General features: G+C 29.8%; 4 protein-coding genes across 5 annotated transcripts; 2 read left to right on the forward strand and 2 right to left on the reverse strand.

The window, feature by feature from the left end:
* Positions 1-166: 166 nt before the first annotated feature.
* On the reverse strand, positions 167-8,104 carry LOC108568293 (CD109 antigen-like). Its single transcript, XM_017929282.1, has 16 exons — positions 7,781-8,104; positions 5,276-5,468; positions 4,986-5,219; positions 4,682-4,932; positions 4,296-4,626; positions 4,057-4,245; positions 3,778-3,999; positions 3,588-3,722; positions 3,262-3,534; positions 3,152-3,206; positions 2,889-3,099; positions 2,522-2,832; positions 2,302-2,462; positions 918-2,242; positions 581-861; positions 167-519 (listed from the first exon to the last, which is right to left on the reverse strand). Exons 1-16 carry the CDS (start codon positions 7,843-7,845, stop codon positions 305-307), a joined length of 4,452 nt encoding a protein of 1,483 aa, XP_017784771.1. The 5' UTR covers positions 7,846-8,104; the 3' UTR covers positions 167-304.
* Positions 8,105-12,131: 4,027 nt separating this feature from the next.
* Positions 12,132-18,331, reverse strand: LOC108568255 (phosphatidate cytidylyltransferase, photoreceptor-specific). The gene is made up of 7 exons (XM_017929228.1): positions 18,078-18,331; positions 13,920-14,129; positions 13,672-13,848; positions 13,259-13,618; positions 13,047-13,199; positions 12,855-12,986; positions 12,132-12,796 (listed from the first exon to the last, which is right to left on the reverse strand). Exons 1-7 carry the CDS (start codon positions 18,138-18,140, stop codon positions 12,569-12,571), a joined length of 1,323 nt encoding a protein of 440 aa, XP_017784717.1. The 5' UTR covers positions 18,141-18,331; the 3' UTR covers positions 12,132-12,568.
* A 314-nt stretch (positions 18,332-18,645) lies between these two features.
* LOC108568259 (GPI transamidase component PIG-T) lies at positions 18,646-20,459 on the forward strand. The gene is made up of 2 exons (XM_017929233.1): positions 18,646-18,885; positions 18,942-20,459. The coding sequence occupies exons 1-2, from the start codon at positions 18,726-18,728 to the stop codon at positions 20,426-20,428; spliced, it is 1,647 nt and encodes a 548-aa protein (XP_017784722.1). The 5' UTR covers positions 18,646-18,725; the 3' UTR covers positions 20,429-20,459.
* Positions 20,460-21,312: 853 nt separating this feature from the next.
* LOC108568268 lies at positions 21,313-22,438 on the forward strand. Of its 2 annotated transcripts, none has more exons than XM_017929244.1 (2): positions 21,313-21,340; positions 21,395-22,438. In XM_017929244.1, the coding sequence occupies exon 2, from the start codon at positions 21,461-21,463 to the stop codon at positions 22,277-22,279; it is 819 nt and encodes a 272-aa protein (XP_017784733.1). In that variant the 5' UTR covers positions 21,313-21,340; positions 21,395-21,460; the 3' UTR covers positions 22,280-22,438. The 2 variants fall into 2 exon arrangements, with proteins under 2 accessions (XP_017784733.1, XP_017784734.1); XM_017929245.1 differs by having other exon boundaries at positions 21,326-21,344.
* Positions 22,439-27,417: the final 4,979 nt, after the last annotated feature.

Genomic DNA, 27,417 nt, shown 5'->3' on the forward strand with positions numbered 1-27,417 from the left:
GATTCATTTCTATTGAAGTTACCACAAATAAGCAGTACAAACTAAAGTGTTTTTTTTTATTAATTTGTTGTTTATATCATTATCAAGTAGATTGAGATTTGTTAGGTTATTTTAAATTTATTAAGAAAATATTTATAAACATAAAATTAACAAACTTTTATAGGTTAAAATGGTTAAAATACAAGGTATTTACATGTGACTAGTTTAGTTAAATAACAAATATATATTTATATATATACTCCTGTGAATCTTAAGTTTTCCTTCCTTCGACTCAGTCTTTATATACGGTTTATGGTGTTTAAGCTTAACGATAAATTAAATTGGCAAGAATTAGTAGGAAACAAGAAGCTGAAAGTGTTAATTGTGTAGCGTCATCTGCCGATCTACTCTCTTCGGCTCGTTGTCTATCCAATTCGGCTGCAGCTTCAGCCATACAGAAATCGGCGCATTCCTCTTCATTTTTGCAAATGTCGCACATTGAGGTTTTACGACCTCTGTAGAAAATCCTCGCATGTCGCGCTATTAAATTGATTACAACGTTAATCCAGCCACTTGATTAAAAAAAATTAGCTATACTTACAGCTATCGTAGTAATCATAAATAATAACCGGAACTGGTTTTTGGTTCACGACTCTATGGGTTTGGTACGCAGATATTGTAGGACAGTATTCATGGACGGTTAAGTTATTAAAGTAAAGGACAACGGTAGTATAATCATTCTTTGTTTCGACTTTTTGCACGTTCTGAGAAACCTCTAAGCTTGGTAATGAATCGATGTCGGCTGTAAAACCGGAAGGAAAGTGGACCTCCATTATAGCCATATTACTCTCAGGAGTGTCCGTCAAGTTTCTCGTGACAAATCTGAAATGAGCACCAAAATTAACTTAAGTCTACAAATTGGATTCGTAATTACTTACGCAGTACATATAGAAAGTTGCAGATGGTGTCTATTGGAATTCTTGTCAACTTGTGGATCCAACGTAAACAGGGGCCATGGACCGGTTACATTCATGTTATACTGATATGAAACTTGGAACAAAGCTAAACCACTGCCCGAAGCTGTTACATTTACAACTCTCGCTTGATCGCCGATCTTCAAACTCTGTACAATCATTGCATTATCCCTGTTAATATTGAAAGAACTCATTTCCTGCTCTTTAGATGAAAAGTCAATTTTCATATTTGAACTGCTGGAAAGCTTTAAGACCATCCGGTATAAAGCAAATAATCCAATACGAGTATCTTGCGAAGAAGCAAAGCCTCCTAAACTGTTTCTTTGGCCCACTAGCCATTGTAACACAGGCATTGCATCGCTAATCAAATTTGCCTCGAGCAACGTTAAAAGAGCATACGAAGTAGCTTCGATGTCGAGAGATTTTGGTAACGTGTGCCATGGATTCTTGTTTTCTGATTCCGGAAATGATTTACCCCACCATTTCATAGTTTTATCTGTCTTTGATTTAGATTCTAATAAATTGAAAGCGCTCAATCTGGATGGATGATTGGACAATTGAAGTACGTAACTGCAGATCGCTACAGTATATTCGGAATCTTCTTCATCGATATATCTGGCAATATAATCCAATCCTTTGTTGATGACATTAGCATATTTCGAAATTGGCACTTCGTTCTCGATGAAGGCGAGAACAACAAAAGCCGTTAACGCTAAACTTTTGTCGTCTGGAGTTTGCGCTTCCTTGTGGACAACGGAAGATTTCTCCACGAAGCTACCATTCTTATTTTGCTTATCGCTCAACCACGAGAAAGCGTTATCAATAATCGCTTTATCGACGAATATGAAATTTTTAGCTTGAACTAAAGACATAGCTGTGTACGCTGTTATCCAAATACTTCCAACTTCTTTCTCCTTTCCAAAGATAGTGAACGAACCGTCTGATTTTTTATACGTCAATTGTTGTTGATAGCTAGTTTCTAAATTATTAACTGCTATCTTCTCAATTGGAGGGGTCAATTGTTGTGTACTTTGCAAGTACTTGAGAACAATCAAATCGGGGACAAAATTAACCAAATTTTGTTCGGATGAAGCTGTGGGCAAGCGAATGAGTTGGTCCAAATTAACAACCGTTGCTCCTAGCAAATCTCCAACCACAGAAACTTGTACATTTTCAGAATCGGGAACCACATTTTTTGGTATTTCAAATGTTACATTTCCCTTGAATACATTAGATTTCGTCAAGTCGATTAAAATCGTTTTAGTAAAGTACAAAGTTTCCCCTTCGGCCTAAAAATTGTAAATTACAAATTGTAAATTGACCAAGAAAGCTATTATGTTCACATTACCTTGACATTTAACTGGCGAATGGTAGTATCTTGATTACTCGGACTGTCTGCCGTGGCTTTAATTTCAACTTGACCAGGTCTACTGGTCTTGATGAAAAATGAAACCGAACCGCCGCTATTTTTCTTCACACTGACGCGTTTTCTCCGATACAATTCAATTTCTGCAAAGTAAAATCATTTGATCTATAAAACTTTTAAAAGTAAAATATAAGGCAAATACTTGGCGAGGTTCCGTTAACTTCATTAGAGATTTCCGCAAAATAGAATTTGTGTTCTTGATTATGTAAAGTCACTTCCGCCGTAATATCATTATCCAAATTATTGATAACGACGACGGGAACTTCTAAGATTTCTCCTCTTTGGACTGAGTGAGGTAAATTGATTGTTACGGAGAAAGGTTTCTTTACTTTGATGCGTCTTGGATTTGTAGTTAAACCTAATCCGTGTAACGGGTTCAAAGAAAAACCTGTGATGGTCCATGTATTCATGGAGCTTGGTACGCGTCGTTTGATGGATGTTTTACCATCATATCTAAAAGAACAAAAAAAATAATTTTGTGTTTTTATATATTTCACAAGAGATAGTACCCGGATGAGAAGTTATTGAAAAGCCAAGTGTCGTAAAGATGATCCGATAAATATACTCTGGGTTTATCCCAAACGGGTCTTGGGATACGACTGAAGGCATAGGGACCTGCCAATGGAGGTCTTGTAACTGTATGAAAATTTAAACCAACGCCTCTATCGGGTTTAACAGTGCTCGAATCATAAAAAACTGGGCGTAAATAAATGTCTTCCACTGAAATAAAATATATAAAATAGAAATATTTAATATATTAGATGAAACTTACAACTTGGCCTTCTACTAGTCACTAAGCTATTGGTTAATAAAGAAGTTCCCGATCTCTATAATTATAAAAATATTAATTTATAAATCATTAAACGCTTGTTATATACCTACATAAAACATATCTTTACTGTTGCTCGAACCTTGTTTCCAGAAGAAATTCGCTTTGCTACCCTTCATTAGGAAAGCATACGGCGACAATTCAGAGGGATCATAATAGTCCAACTCTTCGGATACTCCTCTTAAAGTTAAATCATTACCACCTTTTAGCGATAGTATTTTTTCATCAATTGCCATCAACCCAACATACGAATTAGGTTGAGCTCTAATTGTTAAATCTATATCAGAATCAGGACTAGCCTCCACCACATTTGTTTGAATATCAATCTGAAATATTAAAACATAGTATATGTATTTACTTTAAATTTACTAATAATTACAAAGTTTTGCAAAAGCCCATCAACATTGATATCAATGGAATCCGATATCAATTCACCATCATCTCTGATGTAACTGACCAAAAGATGAGATGTTGGTACCATTGCGTGCGTGGCAGTGAAATGAAATTTATATTCCTACAAATAAAATTTTAATATTTTTATGATTATGAAAACTATTAGATATACGCACCATAGCGTTATCAACTTTGAAAGTATTAGCAATTATTACATCACCTCTACCAATTAATTCATATGTAATATACGTCATTGGTTCGGTACAAACTATTGAAACTTCGACGTCTAAATTGATGATGGGACGTTCCGTCTCCAATAAGATTTGTAGAAAATTGTTGCTGAAACTAACCGCAGCAGGGACAGGCGGAAGCCTCTCTTTCAAATCATAGTATTGAGCCTACGATAGATAATACTTAATAATTCTTGAAACTAAAATATTTGTAAGTATATTTACGTCTATCCTTAAAGCGGTTGTATTGGTTGCATTCTTCGGCGTTTCTAAATCAAGTTTGAAAAATCCGTTACGGTCCAAAACAACCTTTTTTGTTTGATATACTTCATCAGCTCTCGAAAACCCATGTCTTATGGTGACTGATTTTCTGTCATTCTTCAATGGAGATCCATCGTGATTTATAACTTTGATCTGTAATAGATATTACTCAGCAGATGTCGACGGAAATAAATATCACTTACAAATGTCGTATATTTTAACCCAGGTTTAAAATAATCGGCGGTTTTAACAAGTTCCATTTTGTAATCGTATTTGTGTATTTGAACTTCGATACTGTTATTTTGACGTCTTCCAGTAGCTTCTTCCTCGATAATAACATCAACAATGACATTTCTCTCGTACTCATCGTTGAGTTTCAATTCTTTGGAAATGTCAAAATTGACGGATAATGAACCATTGATGGGAAATACTTTCCTAACTGGAACTTGGTATATGGGCTGTATAACGCCGGAAAATATTGTAGGGTAAACTGTTACAGTTGCGTCGCCTTTAACTTTTGTACCATGGCTATACCTAATTCAGGCAAAATTAGTTCAAGTTTAAGTTTGATGTCAAACACTACACTTACAGTGCTTTGATATTCGCTGTCAAGATGTTTTCTTGGAACGTGATATGCTTGGGTACGTCGATATGAATGAGATATTTAGGAACGATGTATTCGGCAACTTGAAAGGTTTTATTGAATATTTGCTCATGCACGACCACGGAAATGTTCCAATTTCCCAAAACTGGGCTCTCGCTGAGTTGCAGTTCGTCTCCATAGACGCCTTTAGGAGCGTTAATTCGTTTCCATTCCTTTACTTTATTACCAGCACCATCCTAAATAAATTATTTTCAATAAAATTATAATTTGTTAAGTTCAGACGAAATACCGTGACGTAAACTGAGACAGGTTCGTTTCTGACATCTGCTGCAGGTTTCAAATCTGGATTCAAGATTAAAGCCCTAAACAGCACTTTATCACCAGGTTTGTAAACCGCTTTATCGGTCTGAATGAAAACCGAGTAGCTCTTCTTAACAAATTTCAATGGAGCCGTGGACTGAAACTCAACGCCTCCTGTCCCTCTGGCTATAATCTTATAAAAACCTTCCTCGATATCTTCAATCTACAAACAAAAAAGTACATAATTGAAATGATCTTTGGAAGGCTCTTAAAATCTACCTGAAGCGTAATAATGCTAGTGCTGTGAGGTAAGACTGTTGCGGAATCTTCGACGGAATAAGAGCGACCATTTAAAGAAGTGCCCACGACTGCGACTGAGACGGTTGTTGGTGAGGATGTGGATTGAGCAGAGACGGCGACATGAAATTCGCTGTTTGGGCGTAGAATCTGAGGCCCGACCACCTTGTAAAACCTACACAACGAAAGTAAATATTGAAAACGAAAAACAGGAAGAAAAAACATTAACCACAGGCATCACCGAAGAAGCAAATGGAAGAATCGTATCGCATAATTCTCACACGATGTTGAAATGCGAATACATTTGAATTTTATTAATATGATAATATCAATTATGTTAATCGACTTAATTATTTCAGATAGTTGATTTTAATCCTACTCAATGCTTTATATTACACTAATATATTTTATTAATGCAGTCTTCCAAACATATAAAAAATAATGGTACATAGTTCTTTCTATCTACAAGGAAATCCGTCTGCCAAAGCCCACAAAGATTTTTTTTAGCAATTACGGTCAACAGACTTTTGCTATGGTTCTTGTATTATTAATATTTTTAATTCTATTTAAAAAAATATATGAATTTTGTTAATAAATGTGACGATAAAAATTATCATATTTATGTTTAACATTATAACATTTACAGAGTAAACGACAACAAAGCTTGTTATTTTATAACAAGATTTGTCGGAAACGTGATTCACGTTGTATCAAGTATTAATCATAGCGACATTGAATGCATTTTCATTGAACAGGAGGACAAAATAGGAAATTGGATGACAGGACTTGGAATTCAACCTTAAAAAAGTATATTCCGAGAAATATCGTCCTTGTTTCCAAATAAGAAGATGACAAAACACTGTTTTAAAATTGATTTGTTGGTTTCGTCACTATTATTACATGAAAATCTTTGCATTTTAAAAACCTTAAAGGAAAGAAATTTCACTTCAAGAATGCAGTGTATCTCTTTACGCTTAAATAGCAGATATATAATTAAATAAACATTCACATATACATTGCAACTAAATACACTATGTACATCAGCTATGTTTATATTAGTGGTATTATAAATTGTTTTTCGATGACGAAAAAGATATTATTCATTGGATTTCTAAAACGAGAAGTTGAATTATCTCGTCTTCTACTTAAATAACTACAACGACAATTAATCAATTATTTAATATTAAATTTATTACGTTGCTACTATTCTTTATTAATTCAAATTTGATTATTTATTTTTATTAAGAATTTAAATAGTAATAATGTTGCAACAATAAAATGAAGTAAGAGGTCAACTGTTGTCAAATTAACAGTTAATAAAAATAAAACATATTATTGTTGTTACTAATTAATTGCAATAGATTACACAATAGATTGAAATAATTATTAATTGATTAAAAATATATACGAACATAATAATAATAATTAAAAGAAAGTGCTATAAAACATGTGTGTCGCATTCAAAAAAAAAGTAATTTTAAAGATCGCGTGGAAAGGAACCAGAATAAAACCTGTTGAAGATATATGATATATCACTTTCTTCTTCATCGTATACAATCCATAATAAATTAATAACAATAATTAATTATAAACAAAACTTTCGAAACTAATGGCATTTAAAATTGTGTGAAATCAGATGTATCGTATTAATATTTTTTAGAAGATAATAGAGATTGTGTAGATTTTTCATGGAAATTACCTTATTAAAAATTAAATATAGATGTATTAAGTATAGTTTTCTAATAAAACGTTTAAAAACGATACATTTGCTAGTAAAATCCAAAGCCTGTTATTACTAGTCACTTTACATAAATTAACTGACTTAATGAATGTAAACAGTATGTTCATAATTACTTAAAGTAATATCATCATAACAACTTTTCCTTGCTGTTATCATTTTCTACGCAGCATTGCTCCAGTACATTTATAATGAAAAGAACAACTTTGATTTCCACTCTGTTTTTTTTTTCGAATTATAAATTTCCTTGTTAAATTGAAACGATCGTGAAAGTTTTCACTTACAGTGGAAATTTGCATTCGATTAGCATTAATTCACTTGCGTTTTATGCAGAGTTCGCTTTCTCTTAAATAATCTTAAGTATCTGTATAATAAGTCTGCGTTGTGTGTTTTTTTAAGCCGAACTCGAGTAGAGCCAAGTGGAGACGCGAAAAATGGGATTTGAAAGTGCAAATGGAAATCAGAATTTACGTACAGTGAAATAACTAGTCCGAGCCAATTTATGAGCAAATTCGAGTATGGTAGCTATTAAACGCTTTCGCTTAGAAGACTTTATATGTTTGTTTCGTGAACATTGCTATTAAATTGCAAATGTATTGGACGATGATGTCATGATTCTCCTTCGTTTTTGTGATTTTGTGGCTTTTTTCTTCATCTTGACTTTCAAATGCAAACAACTATTTTATTTGACTATTTTTAGACGAGATTATCGGAACAAGGATATGAGTAAGAAAAAAAAATAACTTTACCCTTCGGCTCGTACATATCCTTGAGTTGCGCACAGGAAAAGGACAATAGACAACCATGTATCCATTTTAAACAATTTATTTGTTTATTCTTTTGAATTTTCTATTGCGTAGTTCATAAACACATTGTCGCTTTTGAAGTTATTGGTGATGCTTTTCACTGGTTCCGGTCAAGTTTCGAATTTCTTTCCGCGTCGCAATCGCGTTGGTAACTGAGATATTCACGTTCGCGAACACAGATTGCGTTTACTTTGCACTTGACAGTGTCACTTTTTCCCACCTGAACAGATACAACCTTGTCTCGGGCTCCTACAGAACAAACGGCGAATGGTTTTACGCAATCCTTCCACTCCGGACATTTCGATAATCATAGGCTCATTTCTGGAAATTGCGACATCCATTCACAACAATCTCACAGTTAGCACAAAGAATTAAATTGGTTCTTCCATTTAGTACAAGGAGCGCCTTCTATACAAAGAAAATGAATAAACTGTTCAATTTTTGCCGTAACTTTCTTAATAATAACTAATACAGAATTTTATTTAATCTAGAATAACCTGGTATTGTTATATATATATATATTTAATAATATTAATAATAATTATATCATAAACTATATTTTTAACTATTAAAAAAATATTGCAATTATATGTTTATAATTATTATTACCCTTGACCAAAAATATCTATTCAAAGAAATCTATTAAAAAAATGTACAAGAAAGAAGAATATTATATTTTCATATTGCATCTGAGAATCTAATTTAAAGTAAATGAATTTATAAGTTCAAATGGTTTAAATGTTTCTATTAATTCTTAGACTTATGTATATTAGATTAAGTGTCAGTTTATTTTATTATAAATTGAGCTCTTTTATATTTCCTTGGTAAAGTTACGATAATTTATTAAAATATCTTAAGTAAAATTTTTTATTTATAATAATTCTACAATTATATTCATTAATTGAGATATTTTCTGTGTTAATAATTTTCATATCTAAATTAACTTTTTAAGTTTGATTTTCAGACGTAAATAACTATAAAACAACACACTGATTTAGAGACTGTTTACTGGAAATCATATGTCCGTATCTTTCCTAGTCTTTTCTTAGGAAAAATACCATTCTGTCACCAAATAATTAAATTAAATAAATGAATTTGAAAGAAGTAACTATTCTAATTTAATTTATTTATAGTTTATACCACGAGTAAAGTACAGTTTACTAGGAAATTTTGGAACGGATTAAACTCGTTAAGCGAGGGCTAGTGTTTGCTGTAATTAAAGTGATTAGGACGTGTCCAAATTTGAACTATTCGTATTATTAATATTCCTGTTTTGTTCACATCATACAATGAGATACGTCGTATACATAATAATTAATACAATTTTGTATCAGAAAGACCACCTGTAATATGTGCCTGGACTTTAAACTCTTAAATTTAGTAGAGATCTCCGATTCGGTTCAAAATGTAATATTATCATATATCTATATTTCACAATAATATAGTGTTTCGTTAAGAAAAAACGATGTTTTCTTCAAATGACTAGGAATATAAACTAGAAATACGTAGATTATTTGTGTAATAACATCACTTCAATGGAAACCAAATGCTATACTTGAAGACAGACTTTTTTTAAGTAAAGAAAGTATTAAAATTTTCAATTCAATCTGTTTGGTTATTCCATAAAAAAATTATATTATCTGTGATTTTAAGATATTTTGACCTAATTAAGGAACGTCATAAACCATTTAATGCGTACGTTGTGGAATTGATTCCCATGTATAGAATTACTCAATGAACTCAACATAAATTCCTGATTAGCACAAAAATACGTTCATGAAGGCAATCATTGTTTTATGGTTTTGTTTAATATTAGCCAAACACTTAACTATACAGAATTTTCGTGCAGTATAATAATGTAATAAAAAAAAACCGAGGGTAAATACTTAACACGAAAACGATTTTATTAAATTCGTGACCGGAGACACATATATTGTACAGCTGCTTAGCTACTAAAATACTAATAATACAAATTACATTATGTAATAATAGAAAAAAGATGCAAGCTTGTCCGAATTATTCCAAAAGGAGACTTTTTTTAATCAATAATAATTTTCAATTCAATATTCTCAACGAAAGATTACGTTGAGAAAATTGAATTGAAAATTCTGAGTTCTGTACTACTTTTTCATGAACCGTACTTTAAAAGTACGCATTTGCATCAATGGACATCGAGGAACATCAGATGATATTCCTAACAAAAATCTAATATTATTAGTTTAATATGCGTTAGGTTGACACTACATTGATGCTGTTGCAATTATTCATAAAAACACTCATGTTTAACAATGAAGTTCAACTTTTGGGACAATTGATGTTCTCACATAGAAGAAAATTCAGAATTATAGAAAAAATATATATTTTAAAATAAGCCTATTAGATAAGGAAATTAATCTATTAGAATAGTTCTATATAATAAAGTTTATTTCACAACAATAATAGTCAAACAATATAAATAGAAAGAAATATTTTTTGTAATTTTTGCAATAAACGATGTTATTATTATAAATAAATAGAAGAGATCAATTTCAAGTATTTCACAGATAATTGCAAAAAGGGAATTTCTAGATCCGATAAAAGATTATATTAAATAATTAATTGTTCAATAATTCTAGAATTTTCTCGAAAATTCTTATAGATAGAATTAAAAATAAACTCAAATAACCAAAACACTAGGATCAGCGTAGGCGGCTTTACTAAAAAATAAACACTTTCTAAAATCCTTTTACTCTAGAGGATTTTTGGATTACACAATTAATTATAATGTCAATTACATCAAATTATGTAATGCATAAATACCAAATTATTTAGATAGAAGGTTTCCAAAGGCTGTTAATCAAGAGGTCAACCTGAAATTTCGATCTAAGTGTGATGTTATAGTCTTTACTTCACTATAATATAAATTATTTACATAAAGTTTGTAATATTTAAAAAAAAAAATGTTAAAATCAATAATTTGAATTAAAATAAAATCAAATTCTACAACAACTATTTTACAGATGTTTAAAGAAAATAATAATCCGATAAAACAAATATATTTTAGATAGAAAATCTTTCAAATGTTTTTAGCTGAGCTTTGTCCTTCAACAAAGATGAGTTTATTCAAGGATAAACGTATATGGAAAGTTTGGAACTCATCATCTGGAATGGAACACAACTTGAATTTTTATTAAATCTTCTTAACAATAAACACATGTTTCATTTGGTGTTGGCGGCACTATATGAAAAATATTGTATAGTTATAAAGCTTCTCATTCAAGCAAATATAAAATATTTGCGCCTATCTTAATTTGGTACTTCCCAATCGGTAAGATTCCTAATTCGAAGCGCCAGGTTATTTAATTTTTGTTTATTTTGTGAGCTCACAGGGTCGCCAAATTATAATGTTAATTACCAGAAAAGAAAATATTTACTACAATAAGATTCGTACAAAAAGTTTGTATTTATAAATTAATACAATTACTTGTAAATTACATTATCCGATAAAAATAAATGTCAATTTGATATTGATGGTACGAGTTGTATCGTTGATCGAGTTGTACGAAGAAATTAAATTGTTTGTTACTCTAATAAAATGCAACTTTTATTCTGGAAGAAGCTCTAAAACTCAAAATTGAGAATCAAAATGTAACCTAATCGTATTCAAATTTAAACACAATGTTTTTTTTTAAATTAAAACAAATAGAAGAGTAAGAACATATTTACAAATTCTTTCTAGCAAAGTAAAAAAGTAAATATATAAAATGTGTTTCTTTATTATAAGCTTTGTTCAAAATTTAATTTGTGATTTATTGTATTAAATACAAAATAAATGAATTGTGCAGAATGTATTATTGTTTGTAAATTATAGGTTTATCAGTAAATTTTGATGAAAAGGGGCAACAACAAAAAATAACGAACAAACTAATAATTTTATAATGTTTTTTTTTATTGATATTCAGTCGACATTTTACAACAGGGGAAATGGTTAAAACATTTATTATCTTTAAACATTTATATACTTACTTAGACTATAGATAATACAAAATGTGTATGTATAAAAAAGTAATAGCAAAGAAAGTTCAGAAAAAAAAACAAAATATAATATTGATATATACTATAAAAAAAAAGAACAGCAAAAAAACAAATAGTCATAAAATTAAATTCAACAATATAATATATATATATAAAAAAATAAATACAGTTTGTCTATAATATTTATAGATGTTCAACAAAGAAAAAAAACATACCCTCTATTTATGTTCTTTTCAATATTCAAATATGATTTATATATCTATACAATTTATCAATATAATTTGTTTATCATTATATTCCTGTATTTTTAAAATTATTATATAATAAATCTATTGCACTGCAAAGTACCCCACAATTTCTGGACCTCAAATACACTAGGCCCAAAAACTTAAAACATATATTGTATGCATATATATTTATATGTATATGCATGATCCTTGCATGAACTAATTAATGGCCCCCATGTCCAGTACAGTTAATAAGTAACTCATCAATAAAACAAAACTTTAATAATTAATATTAAAACTTCTACGTTTGGGGACATGAAACGTACATAGACTAAATTAATCTATGTACCTAAAACTCTGGCTAATTCATTAATTACATTTTACAATTGATATATTTAGATTGCATTGAAATAGGAATATCTGTGTACAACAATAAGGGCCAGACTACATACATGGATTGAACTAAATTTACTCGAGTCGTAGATAACTTTTAATTACCTATTTCTAATATGTTTCTGTTAATAAGAGATTCTTTAAGCAATTGGAAGAGCTCGAGCTGCTGATCAGATTTCAAGTAAGAGATTTGCGACAGCAACTTTTGCGGGCTGTCACTCTGGATGAAACTGGTAAAATAGACGTTGACAAAAGTCGCCATCAAAAATTGACAGTCGAAACGATCCATTATTCCGCCGTGTCCAGGAATAACATCTCCAAAGTCCTAAAATCATAAATGAAGTAATCAAAAGTGTTTTGGATTTATCGAATGAAGCTTTTACCTTGATTTTGAAAGCGCGTTTGAAACCCGAAGCAAAGAAACCTCCGAATGGACCGATTATACTACTGAATAGCGACAAGGAGAAGGAATGCAGAGCAAATGGAACGATGTTGAAAGAAGTTGGCATTCCCACCTAATCAATAAAAATTCAAAATTAGTATAAATTCAATTTAACTTATTGGAATGTATTTACCACTTGGAAAACGCTGGCAATGCACGCTGGAAGAGTATATTCGGCTGGAGAAAAGAGGGCGCTTGGTTCACAATCGATGGACATTCCACCTCGGGTTTCATTGTAAGCAATAGGACATACAAAATATGGAAAACCGCTCATAAAAGTAGAAATCTAAAAGATAATAATATTAAACATAATTTGATTGCATTGAAATTGTTTGAATGGTGTACCATGAAACCAAAAACAATAGTCGCTACTCCTCCTCCAATAAATCCTTCCCAAGTCTTCTTCGGTGATAATTTAATCAATGGAGTTTTGCCGAAGAAGAATCCAAACATGTAAGCCATAATGTCGTTGCAAATAATCATTGAAACCGGCACAATGAACCAGACTAAACCTTCAAATATATTCTTCATAATGAGATAGGATTGAGTAACGACGATTAGCAGAGCCACATGAGTCCAGGCGAACAGAGAAAATTGTTTCATGTAATATTTCTTGACTAAGCTCAGTACAAACCACACGAAGCCGCCGCAGTACAAGCAGAACGAGATGAATCTGTGGTATGTTACCAAGGCTCTCAAGAAGTCCTACAAACAAAGAGTTAATGGCAAATTCCCACAGCATGAGCGAAATAACTCACCAATCGATTAATGACCACGCCGAAATAGTCTACCAAACTTTCGCCGTAGAAGAAGTAATTGGACGTTATTAGGAAATACCAAGACAGGGATCTGAACCATGGCAGTCCGTGTATTCGATAAACAGCGTAGCCGATGTTAATTATTTCCGCAAAGCACTTTACTTGTACGACTAGAGTCTGCAAATTAAAAGGAAAACAATTATGATTTACGTTCTGCGACTTGCATAATGTGGGAAAGCTCGTATTACAGTGATCATCAAAGCCAGCGGTCCACCGTAGATCACGATGCAGAAGAAGGATATCATTATCAGACTGAAAATGCCGCGGACCACCCAGTTCCTCCATCTGTCCGGTAAACTGTTCAGAACTGTCTCCAAAACAGACGGCGCTTTATTTGTTCCAGTTGGAATTGCATTTGAAAGATCAGATTTAGGTGATTTGTCATCCTCACTGTCCACCTAAATTAACAAACAAACAATATTTAAGAATATATCAACAAAGATATTCAGATGGAAAATACCTATTTATGCTTACCAATAACACGTCAATAAATTTAAACAAATTAATTTGTTAAAGATAAATTATTTGCAAAAATGAAATAATATATAATAAAAATGGTAATGTGCCATTATTAATGCGTAATACGTATGTAAATCGAATGGTAAATTGCCAGTTTTTTTTTTTGATACACGTGTCTAGTTTTTGAAAAGAGTCATATGATGTAGTAATTTTCGTATATGTATATTAAAATTACGCCATAAATTACATTATATAATTAAATAAGTTAAAATAAAGCAAGTAATCTTATTTCAACATAACAAATATAGACTCGTATGATATACCGTATTATATAAATAAGCCAAACTTTCTTTGACCATCAACCGATTTAATAGTTTTCTTTACTTGTTCTCCAGTAAAATAAGAGTTGCCGTAACGTAGTAATAATAATAATAATTTTGAATTAAATAAAGTTAATTTTGTTTGAAAGATTAAAATAATTTATGTTCAATTTTATACGTTAGATAAAAATATATTTATATAATTGAACTAATGATTAATATGTGTTTCATACTGATAAATAATAATTACAATATATAAACACAGACGCAGTATCAATTGAGAAGACAAACAAACAAATGATGAATCACAAAAACCTGGCAATCGCCCAAAATTCATTTTATTCGAAAAATAAAAATGCTTGATAAATAAGCAAATTTCAGCAGAAAAAAATCATCCGTTACTACATCTAATAAACCATCTATATTAACTAGACCTAACGAATAATTAAATACCATTATAAATTAATTCAGTCGGAAAAAAAACTTATTCAGGTGCGCGCTTTATATTGGATTATCCGAGCTAAATAGCTTGCTTGCGACAGTGAACACAACAGACCTTAATGAAATTACATAATATCGATTTCGAGCTGTGGATGAAAAAGGCGAACGGTTTCGCACGGGAGGATTTTCCAGAGTTCCCAGAACGCTCCAAATCATCCCTTCCTCTTTAATAATATTCTCGATCAATACAACCTGCGACCTGTGTCTAAACAACCACATTGAAGCGCATATATCTAGTCGGAAAAAAATGCACACACATTGACAGCTTATACAATTACATATAGAAATCAACATCATTATTATCCGACGATCGATAGACGCGTAAGCGTTCTAGTTAAATTAAATGCACAGGAAAATATTCTATTTTAAGCACAGTTTTATATTATTTGCATTTAACAGATATGTGCAAGTTATTACTCTTCGCAATCCTACTTATTTTGATTAAATAACAGAAAATTATTTGAATTTGTATTTTTTTTATATAATGGCTTTTAAATATATTCAATTTATCTGGCTTTTATGGAATGTACTTTGTAGTACATATACATTCAATTGTTTTAAATGAAATATTGTACTTTCTGGACAGAAACAATAGGCCTCTAATCGAAATTAGGGTAAATAAAAATACATTAATACATAAAAATATAAATGTATTTTCTTTACTTCTAACGATATTTATTAACTAAAAGGTAAACTATATTGTCGTAAATAAATTAACTTAAAAACGATTGGACACAGCAAATTAGACACTTTTGGATTTTCAATTCATTTCTTATTGGCCAGTACATTCTATAAATAAATAAATGATAATAATAAAAACTAAATAATAATAACAACTCTTAAAATAAATAAATTCTAACATAAATTTAAAAATAAAATATTAATAGGCTGGCAAAAGGGCTATTGACCGAGGTCTTTCCGCCCTAATTATTATTAAAATATCATATTATTGAATACAGCAATATCTCACATAAAGCTAGTAGTTAATGGAGGACTTTAAAACTGCATAAAATAAACAGCACAAAAAGGGACAAACGATAATTTTTGTATATTATTTTTTTAGAATGTATTTTTAATCCTAGTAAAACCGCACTGATCGAAACTGTGGTATGCGACGTATTTCTGTATTTTGTTATTATTTAAAAACATGTAAAAAGTATAACAAATAAATAACTACGATATACTAAAAGGCCAGATATTACACTAATACAAAGAAAGATATACAAAGGTGTAAATCTTCAAAAATAAAGCAATATACTTTTGTTTATATTTTAATGAAGTTATCATTTATTATAATACTTTTATTGTGTTATATTTATTAAATCAAATTATTCATCTTATATTTTCTTTTGTTTAAATAATATATTTTGTAAGACATCGTCAACCAAATTTCTTTAATTTTTGGTTTATTTCATATTAGCATATAATTTTAATATAAGAAAAACCTATAACTGTGTACTATGCACCTACTCACATAAGCATACATTATAAAAAAACTATAACAGCCTATGAACAATATAAACATATTACTTCTACCTTTAAATTCATTTACATTTATTGTCGTATTGTCGTAATGTATAAAAAATTAAAACAACTAATTAAATTATGCTAATCATTAAACTAAATAATATAATTGAATTGTTATATAGAAATAGAAAAGTCATGAATAATGAACGTTGAAATAATTTCCATACATTTATTAATAATATCATCAAAAGGTTTACCTCATTATTGTAAATATGATTTTTCAATAACAAATTGAATAGATATGTTTATCATTTTAAGAAGGTTTACTGTTAACTAACAAAAACTGTTACTTCTATAAATACCAATATAAATTGAACCAATATAATATAGAACTGTATATTAATTTAATTTTATGTTGGGCTAAAGCTGATTACAAAGCTGAACCTCGTAGCACCTCGTTTAACGAGCAAAATACATTGTAAAAGCGGGGAAAAAAGAAGTGTCAGATTTGCGCCTACTACATCATTTTCAAAACTTGTGTATAGGCATATTATTTGAATTTTTATATGTTATTTTTGATTTTTTTTGTGAAAAATTTAATAACACTTGCATGTATCCGAATAAAATGCGAAAGAATAAAAATAATCATAGATATAAAAAGCAAAATCATTAAAATTTATATGGGGAAAATATTTCCACTGTATTTTAAAATAATCATATTTGCATTTAAAAGTATTTTTTACTATTTAAAATGACTTAATTCTAAAACATTTTAAAAACTAATACACAAAAAGTAAGAATATATTTGTGTAAGTATTTATTTATACGTTACATCCTTCTGCGAAATGTAAGTCATGTAGCACACAAAATATGCTGGATTAATTTAGATTCTATGAAAAAAGATAATATACACTGTAGTAAAATATTAATCCAATTCTTCAAGGTTGAAGAAAAAAAGCAACTTTTAAACAACAACAAATATAAATATGTAATTGCTTGAACTGCTTTTATCATTTTTTAAGCAGTCATTGCAATGCCTTAAAACCATTGTTGTTCTTATCACATTAACACACAATTAAACACAGCCAGTTTATCACATTACTTGCAGTAAACAATACCAAATAATAAACTATGACAATAGTCAATTGAAAGAGTTGTATGCAATTAAGATACATCACATTATGTAATCTGTGCAGAAAAACAGGATGCTCTTAACATATTCATTAATAGCTGAATAAAAACCTTGGGGTTATCAATAATCAGCAAAAAACATAAAACATTCTCAAGAAAATTTCAACAATAAGCAGGTTCCATTTCCAAATTAAATTGATTTAACTATATGTAATTAACTGTTGGACGTATTCATGCATATTAATGCTTATATATATATATAAGAGTATTTTAAGAAGTCTGGTCTAAATAAAAACTTGTTTACAAACAAAAAGGGAAAAATTTAAATATGCGAAACAACAGATTGCGATTTGCTCATCACTAAAGAATGATTTCATTATATATTTTAGTGAAGACGACTTTATTAAAAATTTAAAAGTAATTTTGTTGGTTTAGTAAAGACCAAAAAAATAGAAATTAATAACTCACATTGCTGTCCGCTGACTCCACGTTATTTTCTTTGGTGTCTTTCCTCTGGCGTATCTCTGACATGATTAGTTAATATTGGATTTTTTCTGAATTCCTGTTAGATTTTCTGGATTTAAAACATTCCGCACTCATATAATTAGAGCACGAAACGTATCTGTCAAAACACTGACAATCCGAATAGGATCAATAGATATAGCGCATGTTGCCGGCTCGGCATGAATGAACAAAAAATTATCGATTTCACGTTTTCACTTCGAAATCCGCCAAAAAAGGAGACTATCTTAAGTACATACTTGAAACTTAATACGTAAAAATCGCGTGAAAAGAATATTCCTGATAACAAACAGGAAATTATAATTTGATATGATATCACTTTTGTGGCAACGTTGCCTAATTCCTAGGAATATAACTTTTAATTTTTTTTTCTTTATGTAAAGAAAATTACAATTAATCAATATTGATTAATAAAAGAAAAATATTTAATCAAAATATATATTTATTAAAGGGCATTCGAATTATTAACAAATTTATCAATTTAAATACCTACCTATATTATCGACATTCTTTAGTTGTCAAAGGTGCGGCATCCTAACCTGCAAATCAAAACAAATAATAAAATCCACTTGAGTAATGATTCATTAACACAAAATGAAGATTCTTGTTTACGTATTAGTTATTATTCATCTAGTCAGTTGTAATAAAGATTCCTTCACAGAAGAATTACTATTGAAACCTCTTTATGCAAATAAACTATATTCGCATTTTCAATTCACAACAAAATGGGATGTGGATGCTACCTCCGATTCCAGTGAGTATATGAAATGATAGATAAATCAATTGACGTTACAAATATTTTCTTTTCAGTGTTCCATACGAATTTATTTCCAAGAGCTATTAGTGAGATTGTTGTCAGACATAATATCCAAGAATTGCACATTAGTTTAACTGCCGGCTTGTGGAGGTATGAGACTTGGGGATATCCTGTTGTTGATGCTGCCCCTGGTGCTGAAGTCTGGGCTTGGTTTAATCCAGACACTGAAAATGTTGATAAAAACTGGAAAGAATTAGCTAATTCATTATCTGGCTTACTGTGTGCTTCTCTGAACTTCATTGATTCAACAAATAGTATTAATCCTGAAATATCCTTGAGGAATAGTGGTGTTGTACAGGGCCAAGTCAACAATACATTCCTTCGTTATTCCTCTCTGCCTAGAGAAATAGTGTGCACTGAGAATTTAACCCCATGGAAGAAGTTGCTGCCATGCTCTTCCAAAGCAGGTATTGCTTCACTGCTGAATGCAGGATATATTCACAATACACAATACCACTCTGTTGGTATAATGTTTCGTCCAATTTGTGCTGACAAAGCTTGTACCCGGAAAGCAGTTGAACTGCAACAAACAGTATCTTTGGTGTATGATTATAAAATGTTGGGTAACAGGCAATGGACTTTGCGTAGATTGTTTGGACAAGGTATTATGAATGCTTGTCCTTTGGCAAAAGAATCTTCAATTTATGTAGATCTTAGCAATGATGATAAATTTGATTTAGAGCCATATCCACATGAGTACATAACAGCTTACAGGGGTGGATATGAAACTACTTATGCAAAATATGATATTAAGCGAATTAAACCAATGAGTATTGCTGCTTCATATGAAGGTAAAGAAATAATCAATGTAAACATTCCTCCACCACTCTATGCTAGTCAGTATAAAACTGGATTTGGTCAACAGAATGGCGGAATCATTACGAAATTATATAATAATCACTGGGCTGATTTGAACGTCGTTGTTTTACAAAATTTTCCATGGTACGTTCCTATTTACTTACATACAATGAAGATTGAATCAAATGGAAATATTTTACAACCGACTGTTTTGAAATACAAACCTGGTAAGCTGCGAGAAAAGGCTCATTATTTGGAAATTGGTTTGAGACTTCCACCCAAATCAACAATTTCCATATCTATTGACTTTGATTATGTATTTCTGAAATGGCAAGAGTACCCACCAGATGCCAACCATGGCTTTTACATTGGATCAGCTATAATTTCGGCGATGTTACCTCTGGCCAAAAACTACACTGGAATACCACAAGATGGATCGACGATTGCCGATAGCTTCAACGCGTCTAGGAGTGGATATTTGGTGCAGATTAGAACCGAGACAATGATTATTACATTACCAACACCCGATTTCAGTATGCCTTATAACGTTATTTGTTTAGCTTGCACTGTGGTAGCTTTGGCATTTGGCCCTTTACATAATATCACCACTAAAAGACTTATTCTGAAAGTAACTACCAAAAAGAAGTTAAGTGAGAAATTGAAGTCGTTTTTTAAAAAATGATTGATTTGTTTGTCTTCTACTTTTGTTAATAAAGGTGATTTCTATTTATATTTTATTATATTTATTTCAATTTACACTATAAACACACATTCCTAATTATTACATATAGGAATTGCTATTCAGTAACACTTCTGTAGTTGTTGCTTACATGCAAATATACATTATTAATAATACTGCTTAAAATACGTAATGCATATTTTTGGTAGTTATGTTATATATCAATATTGTGTATATAATCAAAATAAATTAGTATATTGAAATTATAATTAGAAAAATAAAACATTTATAATTTAATCATTGTGAAAAAAAGTTGCGCTGCGACACGGCATGATATAAATATTATATATTCATATCATGTTTTGGTGCTCGGTCTTTTCATAAATAAAAGTGAACAAGTAAAATATACATTCGACAAATAATATCAAGCAATAAGTTACAGATCAACGATTTTCCATGTGATCATAAGTGCCTATGTGTATTTATTCTTCTATGTATTATATGTAGAATATATTTCATTGAAGTCGTAGATCACGAATATAATAAAAAGTGCAATGCATATACTGAACAAAAGTTTCATGTTTCAAAACACCTTTAAGTTTAAGATAATTTATTAAATTTGTAAATAATATAGAATAATAATAAACAAAAGTAGTAATTCTAATAAATTGTTATATTATATTGTTTTATTTATGATTGTTCATACTTTGCACCTAGACAAATAACTAGAAACGGTGTATTATTTCTAATACAATGTATCAGAGCAAAGAAACTATTTTAAGATTAAATTTAAAAATGCCGGGTAATAAAAAATCATTTCTTCATGGATAAAAAGTGTTAATATATTTGATTTTCTATTAACATGTGCTTCGTGAGTCAGTGATCCAGAGACGTTTGAATTTGCTACTATAAACTGCAAGTATATTTATTTTAATGTAAGAAATGGGTAATTTAATATTAATATTTTAGATTTATTTTAACATCGAATCTCTATTTCACTCAAATATCAAAATCAATTTTATTGCGTTAAACATAATGGACGTAAAAGATGTGGGTATTGCAGGATGGACTTTTAATAAAACGCGTAAAGCGAGATCAATTAAAGGAAATACATCGAAGAAAATTATGAGGATAGAATTCTATTCCTGCATGCAGAAACCTAACGAATCAGTTGTAGATTTTATTATAAGGAAAATGGCCGATTACAAGAAATTAATAAAAACTTCGAATGAAAAGCAACTACTATCGGTCATCCAACGACTGTTGTTGCCAACCAACTCAACTTGGGCATATGAGCTTCATATAGTAAACGCCAAGGATCTGCTTTTCGAGGCATTGCAGAGAGAGCGTCAGCCTAATATGGACGAAATCCACTTTAAACCAAATTGCCATTATTGCTCGGAAGGACATTTTTATGATTCGTGTCCAGTGCTTCATAATGTCGAGGTTATGAAGATAGGAGAAATTTCTGAAAATAGGATACATAAAGATTTGATTTACATTTCTCTAAAAATGAATGACATTACGCATTTGGCAGTTGTAGGGATCAAAACTACCCATACTTTTGTTAAAGATGGCTTGATACTCTGTTGTCCAGATAGCGTTCTCGAATACACGGTACTTGACTCTGAAGGTTGTGATATGTTTGCAAGAGGTCCACACACTGCAGTTTTTGATGTAGATAATTTTCAAATTGTAAATACGGTATATGAAGTAGCGAATTTGGAAGTGGATATTATTCTTGGTAGCGATTGGCTTGCGAATGTCGGAGCAATAATTGATTATGAACAGAACTGTATTTACTTCAATGAATGGAATAACCTCCAGCTAGAATTCCTGAAGAAGAATCAATAGACGGACCTCTTTTAATTTTTTAATGCTGTACGAGTTTTATATAAATATTGTTATGACTTAACAATCATTATTGTTAAACATTATATACGGATTTATATCTGTATAACTTTTGTGAAAGAATTTGTATAAATATAGTACTATATTTTAACCATGAACATAGTTGACGAGTTTGAATCTCATATGAAAAAATCATTAAAAAGGTGCGAGAAATAGCGCAGCAATTATTGAAAAAAAAAACAATTACAGTTTTTACAATCTGTAGAATTAAAATATCGTTTTTAAATTTGTTAATAGTCAAAAACAAACCATTTTATCATTGGATTTTTTGTAATATTGATAATCCGTTTTTAATTGCTTTTATAAAAGTAATTTTTGTATAAATCGAATTAATTGAAAATACAGAGGAACCTTGCTTAACGAGTTTAATCCGTTCCAAAATTTCCGGATTTTTACTCGTAATATACACATAATATACGTATACAAGTTTTAAAAATGATGTAGAGGGCGCGTAATCCGGGACTTTTCTTCTCATCGTCACTCGTTATGCGAAACGTCGCTCGTTAATGCGAGGTGCTTGTTAATCAAGGTTCCACTGTACATCTATTGAATAATAAAATTAAATTATATTTTTGTGTAATTAATGCTAAGTTTCGTATTGGGAAATAGAAATTCAGTTCAGGAAACGTTGTATTTGAAGATGTAAGTAAAACGTCACTAATAATAAGTAAGTAGTACTGGCAAATCTTGAATCAACAAATATTTAAAGAAGATTTGTAATTTCAGTAATATATACAGGAAGATGAAAAAGCCACGATACAATTATTCTTTCCACTCCTCTCATTTACTGCCCTCGATGATCGTCAATATGCGTTCGGATGTAACTGAAAAGTGAAAAAGCGATATTATTATAATTTTATATAATATGTATTTTATATACATTTACGGATTGAAGTAATTTGTACATTGCTTTGATTTTCTTATTAACTTGATAACGTAGAAATTGTTTTATAATTATCCAATGACTGAAATAATATTTCCAAATCATCTTCTACATTTCTAATTTCTTTAATTAAATGAAGATTTATATCAATTTTGATTTAAATCTCTTTTGGCCTTATTTCTATCCCTTTCGGGTTTATCGGCCCACACAATTTTTTGTTGGTTTTTGGGAATCGAACCAACGATACCTTCTGTATCAGATTTTCGTGATACAGGTGACCATAACCACACGAAATGGGGCTTGATATAACTGACTTCATTATCAGAGCTAATATTCCCATGATTTTATATTAGATTTGTTCATTTGGTTGCATACATTAAAAATAAATAATCATTATCAACGCATTACATTATTAAGGCTATATAAAAAATAATTGAATAAAAATATGAAGTACAAGTAATCGAGAGCTCAATTGTATATTTTAAGCCTTGATAAATGTTTTTTTTTCTTATTTTCTTGCAAAATGTAAGATTTGAAATGCAAATCAGAGGAATTAAAATTGCTCGCACGGTATGTAAGACCTTAAGGAAATACTAATGAATCAAACGTCAACCTCTATTGTTATTACAGCTGACTCATTTGAAGGATAATCACTGGAGCAGAAAAAAACATGGTTAAAAATATTTTGTTCCAAAGTTTCGGGATTCAATTCGTTCGAATTACAATTATCAGCATGTATTTAATTAGGAAATAAATAAACGTTTTCGAAATATATACAATAACAATACGTTCGTTCGCACTTTCAAAATGTATGCTAAAATCGAAATTCTAGTAACGCCAATTCAATGTAAATTTATTACTCTCTTGCTTAGTATGAATTAATTTAATTATAATAAAGGTGTCAGAATAAAGATAAATTTAATATGTAAGTTATATTATTTACTTCATTGAAATTACTATTCAATATAATATTTCTATAAATATTATTGAAGAATAAAAGATAGACTACGGTCAATAGTTTAGTAAAGTTTATAGGTATTCCGTGAAAATTTGTATTGAAATAATTGATAGTAATGAATGTTTTTATTTCTAATTTTTGTAAATTTTCTTGATTATGTGTTCTTACCTACCCAAGATGTTTCGTAAACATTTCAGGATTTACAAAGTGTTCCGTTGAAAGAAAATTTTAAGAAACCTTTGTTTAGTATATGCATAAGGGCATATATGCAAAAATTATATATATTATTTTACTAATTTAACTTATAATAATTACTAATCAAAATATTTTTTCTACAAAACAGATGTATAATATAATTAATAATATTTTAAGAACGCAGTTCCTCGGTTTTAACATATAACGAATAAAAAATTCTAATGCAGCTAAAAAATACCTTATGTTTGAATTTATAGATTATCTTCATTACGCAGTTGATAGTCTATATAATTATGTCAGTTCAGCAGAAAATAATTTAATCCAATATAATTACACATGCATTTATGGAAATTACGCATTCGTCGTTGTTGTTAGTAATTTTTGAACTCTTAAACTTTTTTTAATGTTATTTTGTGGTAATACTATTAAAAAAGAGGAAATTTCGTTAAAAATTGAAGATTGATGTAATATAAATAAAATAAAAATATTATTTTTGACTGTCGAACTTTGTACATAATAGGACGTATATAATTGTCTGAGTATAGATTCTAAGACGGACTTTGCTTAAATAAATTATTAAATTTATATTCATTTTCACGTGTACTCGTAATATTTTGGAAATATATGATATTTTAAAATATAGATGAAGTCGTAATACAATATTACTTAAAGTGTGATGTTTGAATTCATATACAGTGTTACCTCCCTTAACGAGGATTTTGGTTAACGAGCAAAATTAATTGTAAGAAAAACGTTTCGCATAACGGGTGACAATGAGGAAAGAAGTCCCGTATTGCGCGCCTGCATTTTTAAAACTTATGTACACATATTATGTGTATTTTTTAATATGTTTCACTATACGAGTAAAAATCCGGAAATTTTGGAACGGATTAAACTAGTTATGCCTTATAAGTTATGTCTTATAAATTATATAAGACAAGATGAAAAACTATGCACATACACATTAATAATATTCTTATACAGTGGTATCTCGACATACGAGTTTAATTCGTTACGTAACGTTGCTCGTATCTCAAAGCAATTTTTCCCATTTCCATCATGCGAGGCGGGGCGCATGTTGGGGTCGTGCGGTGTAGTGTGCGATTCCTCGTATCTCAAATCTTGCTCTCATCTCAAATCAAAATATCTCTCGCTCGGCGGCTCGTATCTCAAAACACTCGTATATTAGGGAACTCGTATATTGAGGTACCACTGCAAATCAAATGCAATATCAAATTAAAACTATTATAAATATTTATGTATGTATTCGTATAAATTCATTGAATTTTAAATAATATTGTTTCATACAGTTATTTTTATATTCGAATTTTCGAAAAATATTTATTTATCGCTTTCTACTTTATTTGATACTTATATGTATTGAATTTTATTTTTTGTGTTACTTAGTTTAAAAACTACAATGGTTGTGTCAAATTGAATATCATAGACAACGATGTTTCGAAAAATAGAGAGTACATGTTTTAAGAATCATTTGTCTTTGTCTTGATTGTATATACCATAAATACCTCCCCCGACTTACGAACTCTTGGACTTACAAACAAAATTATAAAAGCTCTAACTTGTTACAAGGAGAAATATAGTGATACAAAAAATGAACTGTCCAAACAAAAATTGATAATTTCTTTAATAAAATATAAAATTTTGGAAGATGTACTATCTGTTTTCTAGCATTTATTATTTTGTCATTTCTTTATTAAATAATTGTCATTGAAAAGTATTTGTAAGTAAGTAAGTATTTTGTTTATTTTAATCTATATTTTCAAATTTATGCAGTCAGTAATAAGACTTACGAACAACCCTTTGGAATGGAATTAGTTCGTAAGTTGGGGGATACCTGTATATTATAGTATACAATACTTTAATTAAAATAGTTTGAATACAAGGATAGTTTTAAGAACAAATAGTTTAAATATGCGGACATTTCTAAGCACATGAGCATTAAATTGTTCATAGAAAGTTCAACTCCAAACAAGTATGTTGGATCGAGGCAAAAATGTTGAGAAACACTGTTTTTTAATATGCTCAAGGGTACAAATAAGTTCTAGGACAGAAAATAGAGAATCTAACATTACATCTCCCTCACAGTTCTGTATTCTTGTGTACTTTTCCAACTCTTAACTTCCCTTTAAGTGTGTCTTCCGCAAAACAGGTCCTCTATTTCATTTTTAAAAAGAAATTTTATTTGTTTTTTTATTAAGAAAAAGTTTTTGAATTTATTTTGCTACAAAAAAAGATTTATTTTAAATTTCAATGCAATACCAATAGTTTTTGTAATTGTTATTGATTTTTCCATTTTTTTTTATTATTCCTTTAGAGTAGTGTCTGTATATTTTCGGTGAACGAGGAGGGTTTCCAAATAAAATTCGTAAATCAATTAGTTTTAATTATTTTAAACTCGATATAATCATATTAATCTATTTTGCAATATAATTATATAATATTATATTCAAATGGTTTAAGTCTGTAGAATTTTTGGACATTGCTGCAATTACCTTTCATTATTAAATATTTTATGTTCATATATTTATATTTTATTATAAGAATGTGCTATGCAAATTGCAACTCAATAAATAAGTTGTAATAACCTTTGAACTGATGTCTAGACGAAGATTTCTATAGGCGATATAGTATTGTAGGTTTACAAAAATACTTAAGATATAAACTTGAGTTGGTTGCATCATTTCAAGTAAACATTATTAGTACATACTTAAAGATATTTGATTTCGTATTTTAAATAAGAAGGAAAATTTTTGCCAAGCTGTTTGAATCGATAATGGCCTTGATGATTTAAGGGTCTCATAAACGTCAACTGGACGGCCAATCGTTGCGCATTTTTCAGTGAAAAATCACCAGAACAAAATTTGGCAAACCAATTTTGACTCTGCCTTCCTTTCAAGGCTTTATTCCCATATATGGCACATAACTTCTTGTGTGCTTGCGAAGCGTTATCGCCTTTTCAGAAATAATACAATAAAATATGTCTATTCTTCCATTCTTAAATTGTGATATAAACAAAACTAAATA

The sequence above is a fragment of the Nicrophorus vespilloides genome, unplaced genomic scaffold (genome assembly GCF_001412225.1).
Source record: "Nicrophorus vespilloides isolate i.1.1-1 unplaced genomic scaffold, Nicve_v1.0, whole genome shotgun sequence".
In the NCBI taxonomy this organism is placed as follows: Eukaryota; Metazoa; Arthropoda; class Insecta; order Coleoptera; family Silphidae; genus Nicrophorus; species Nicrophorus vespilloides.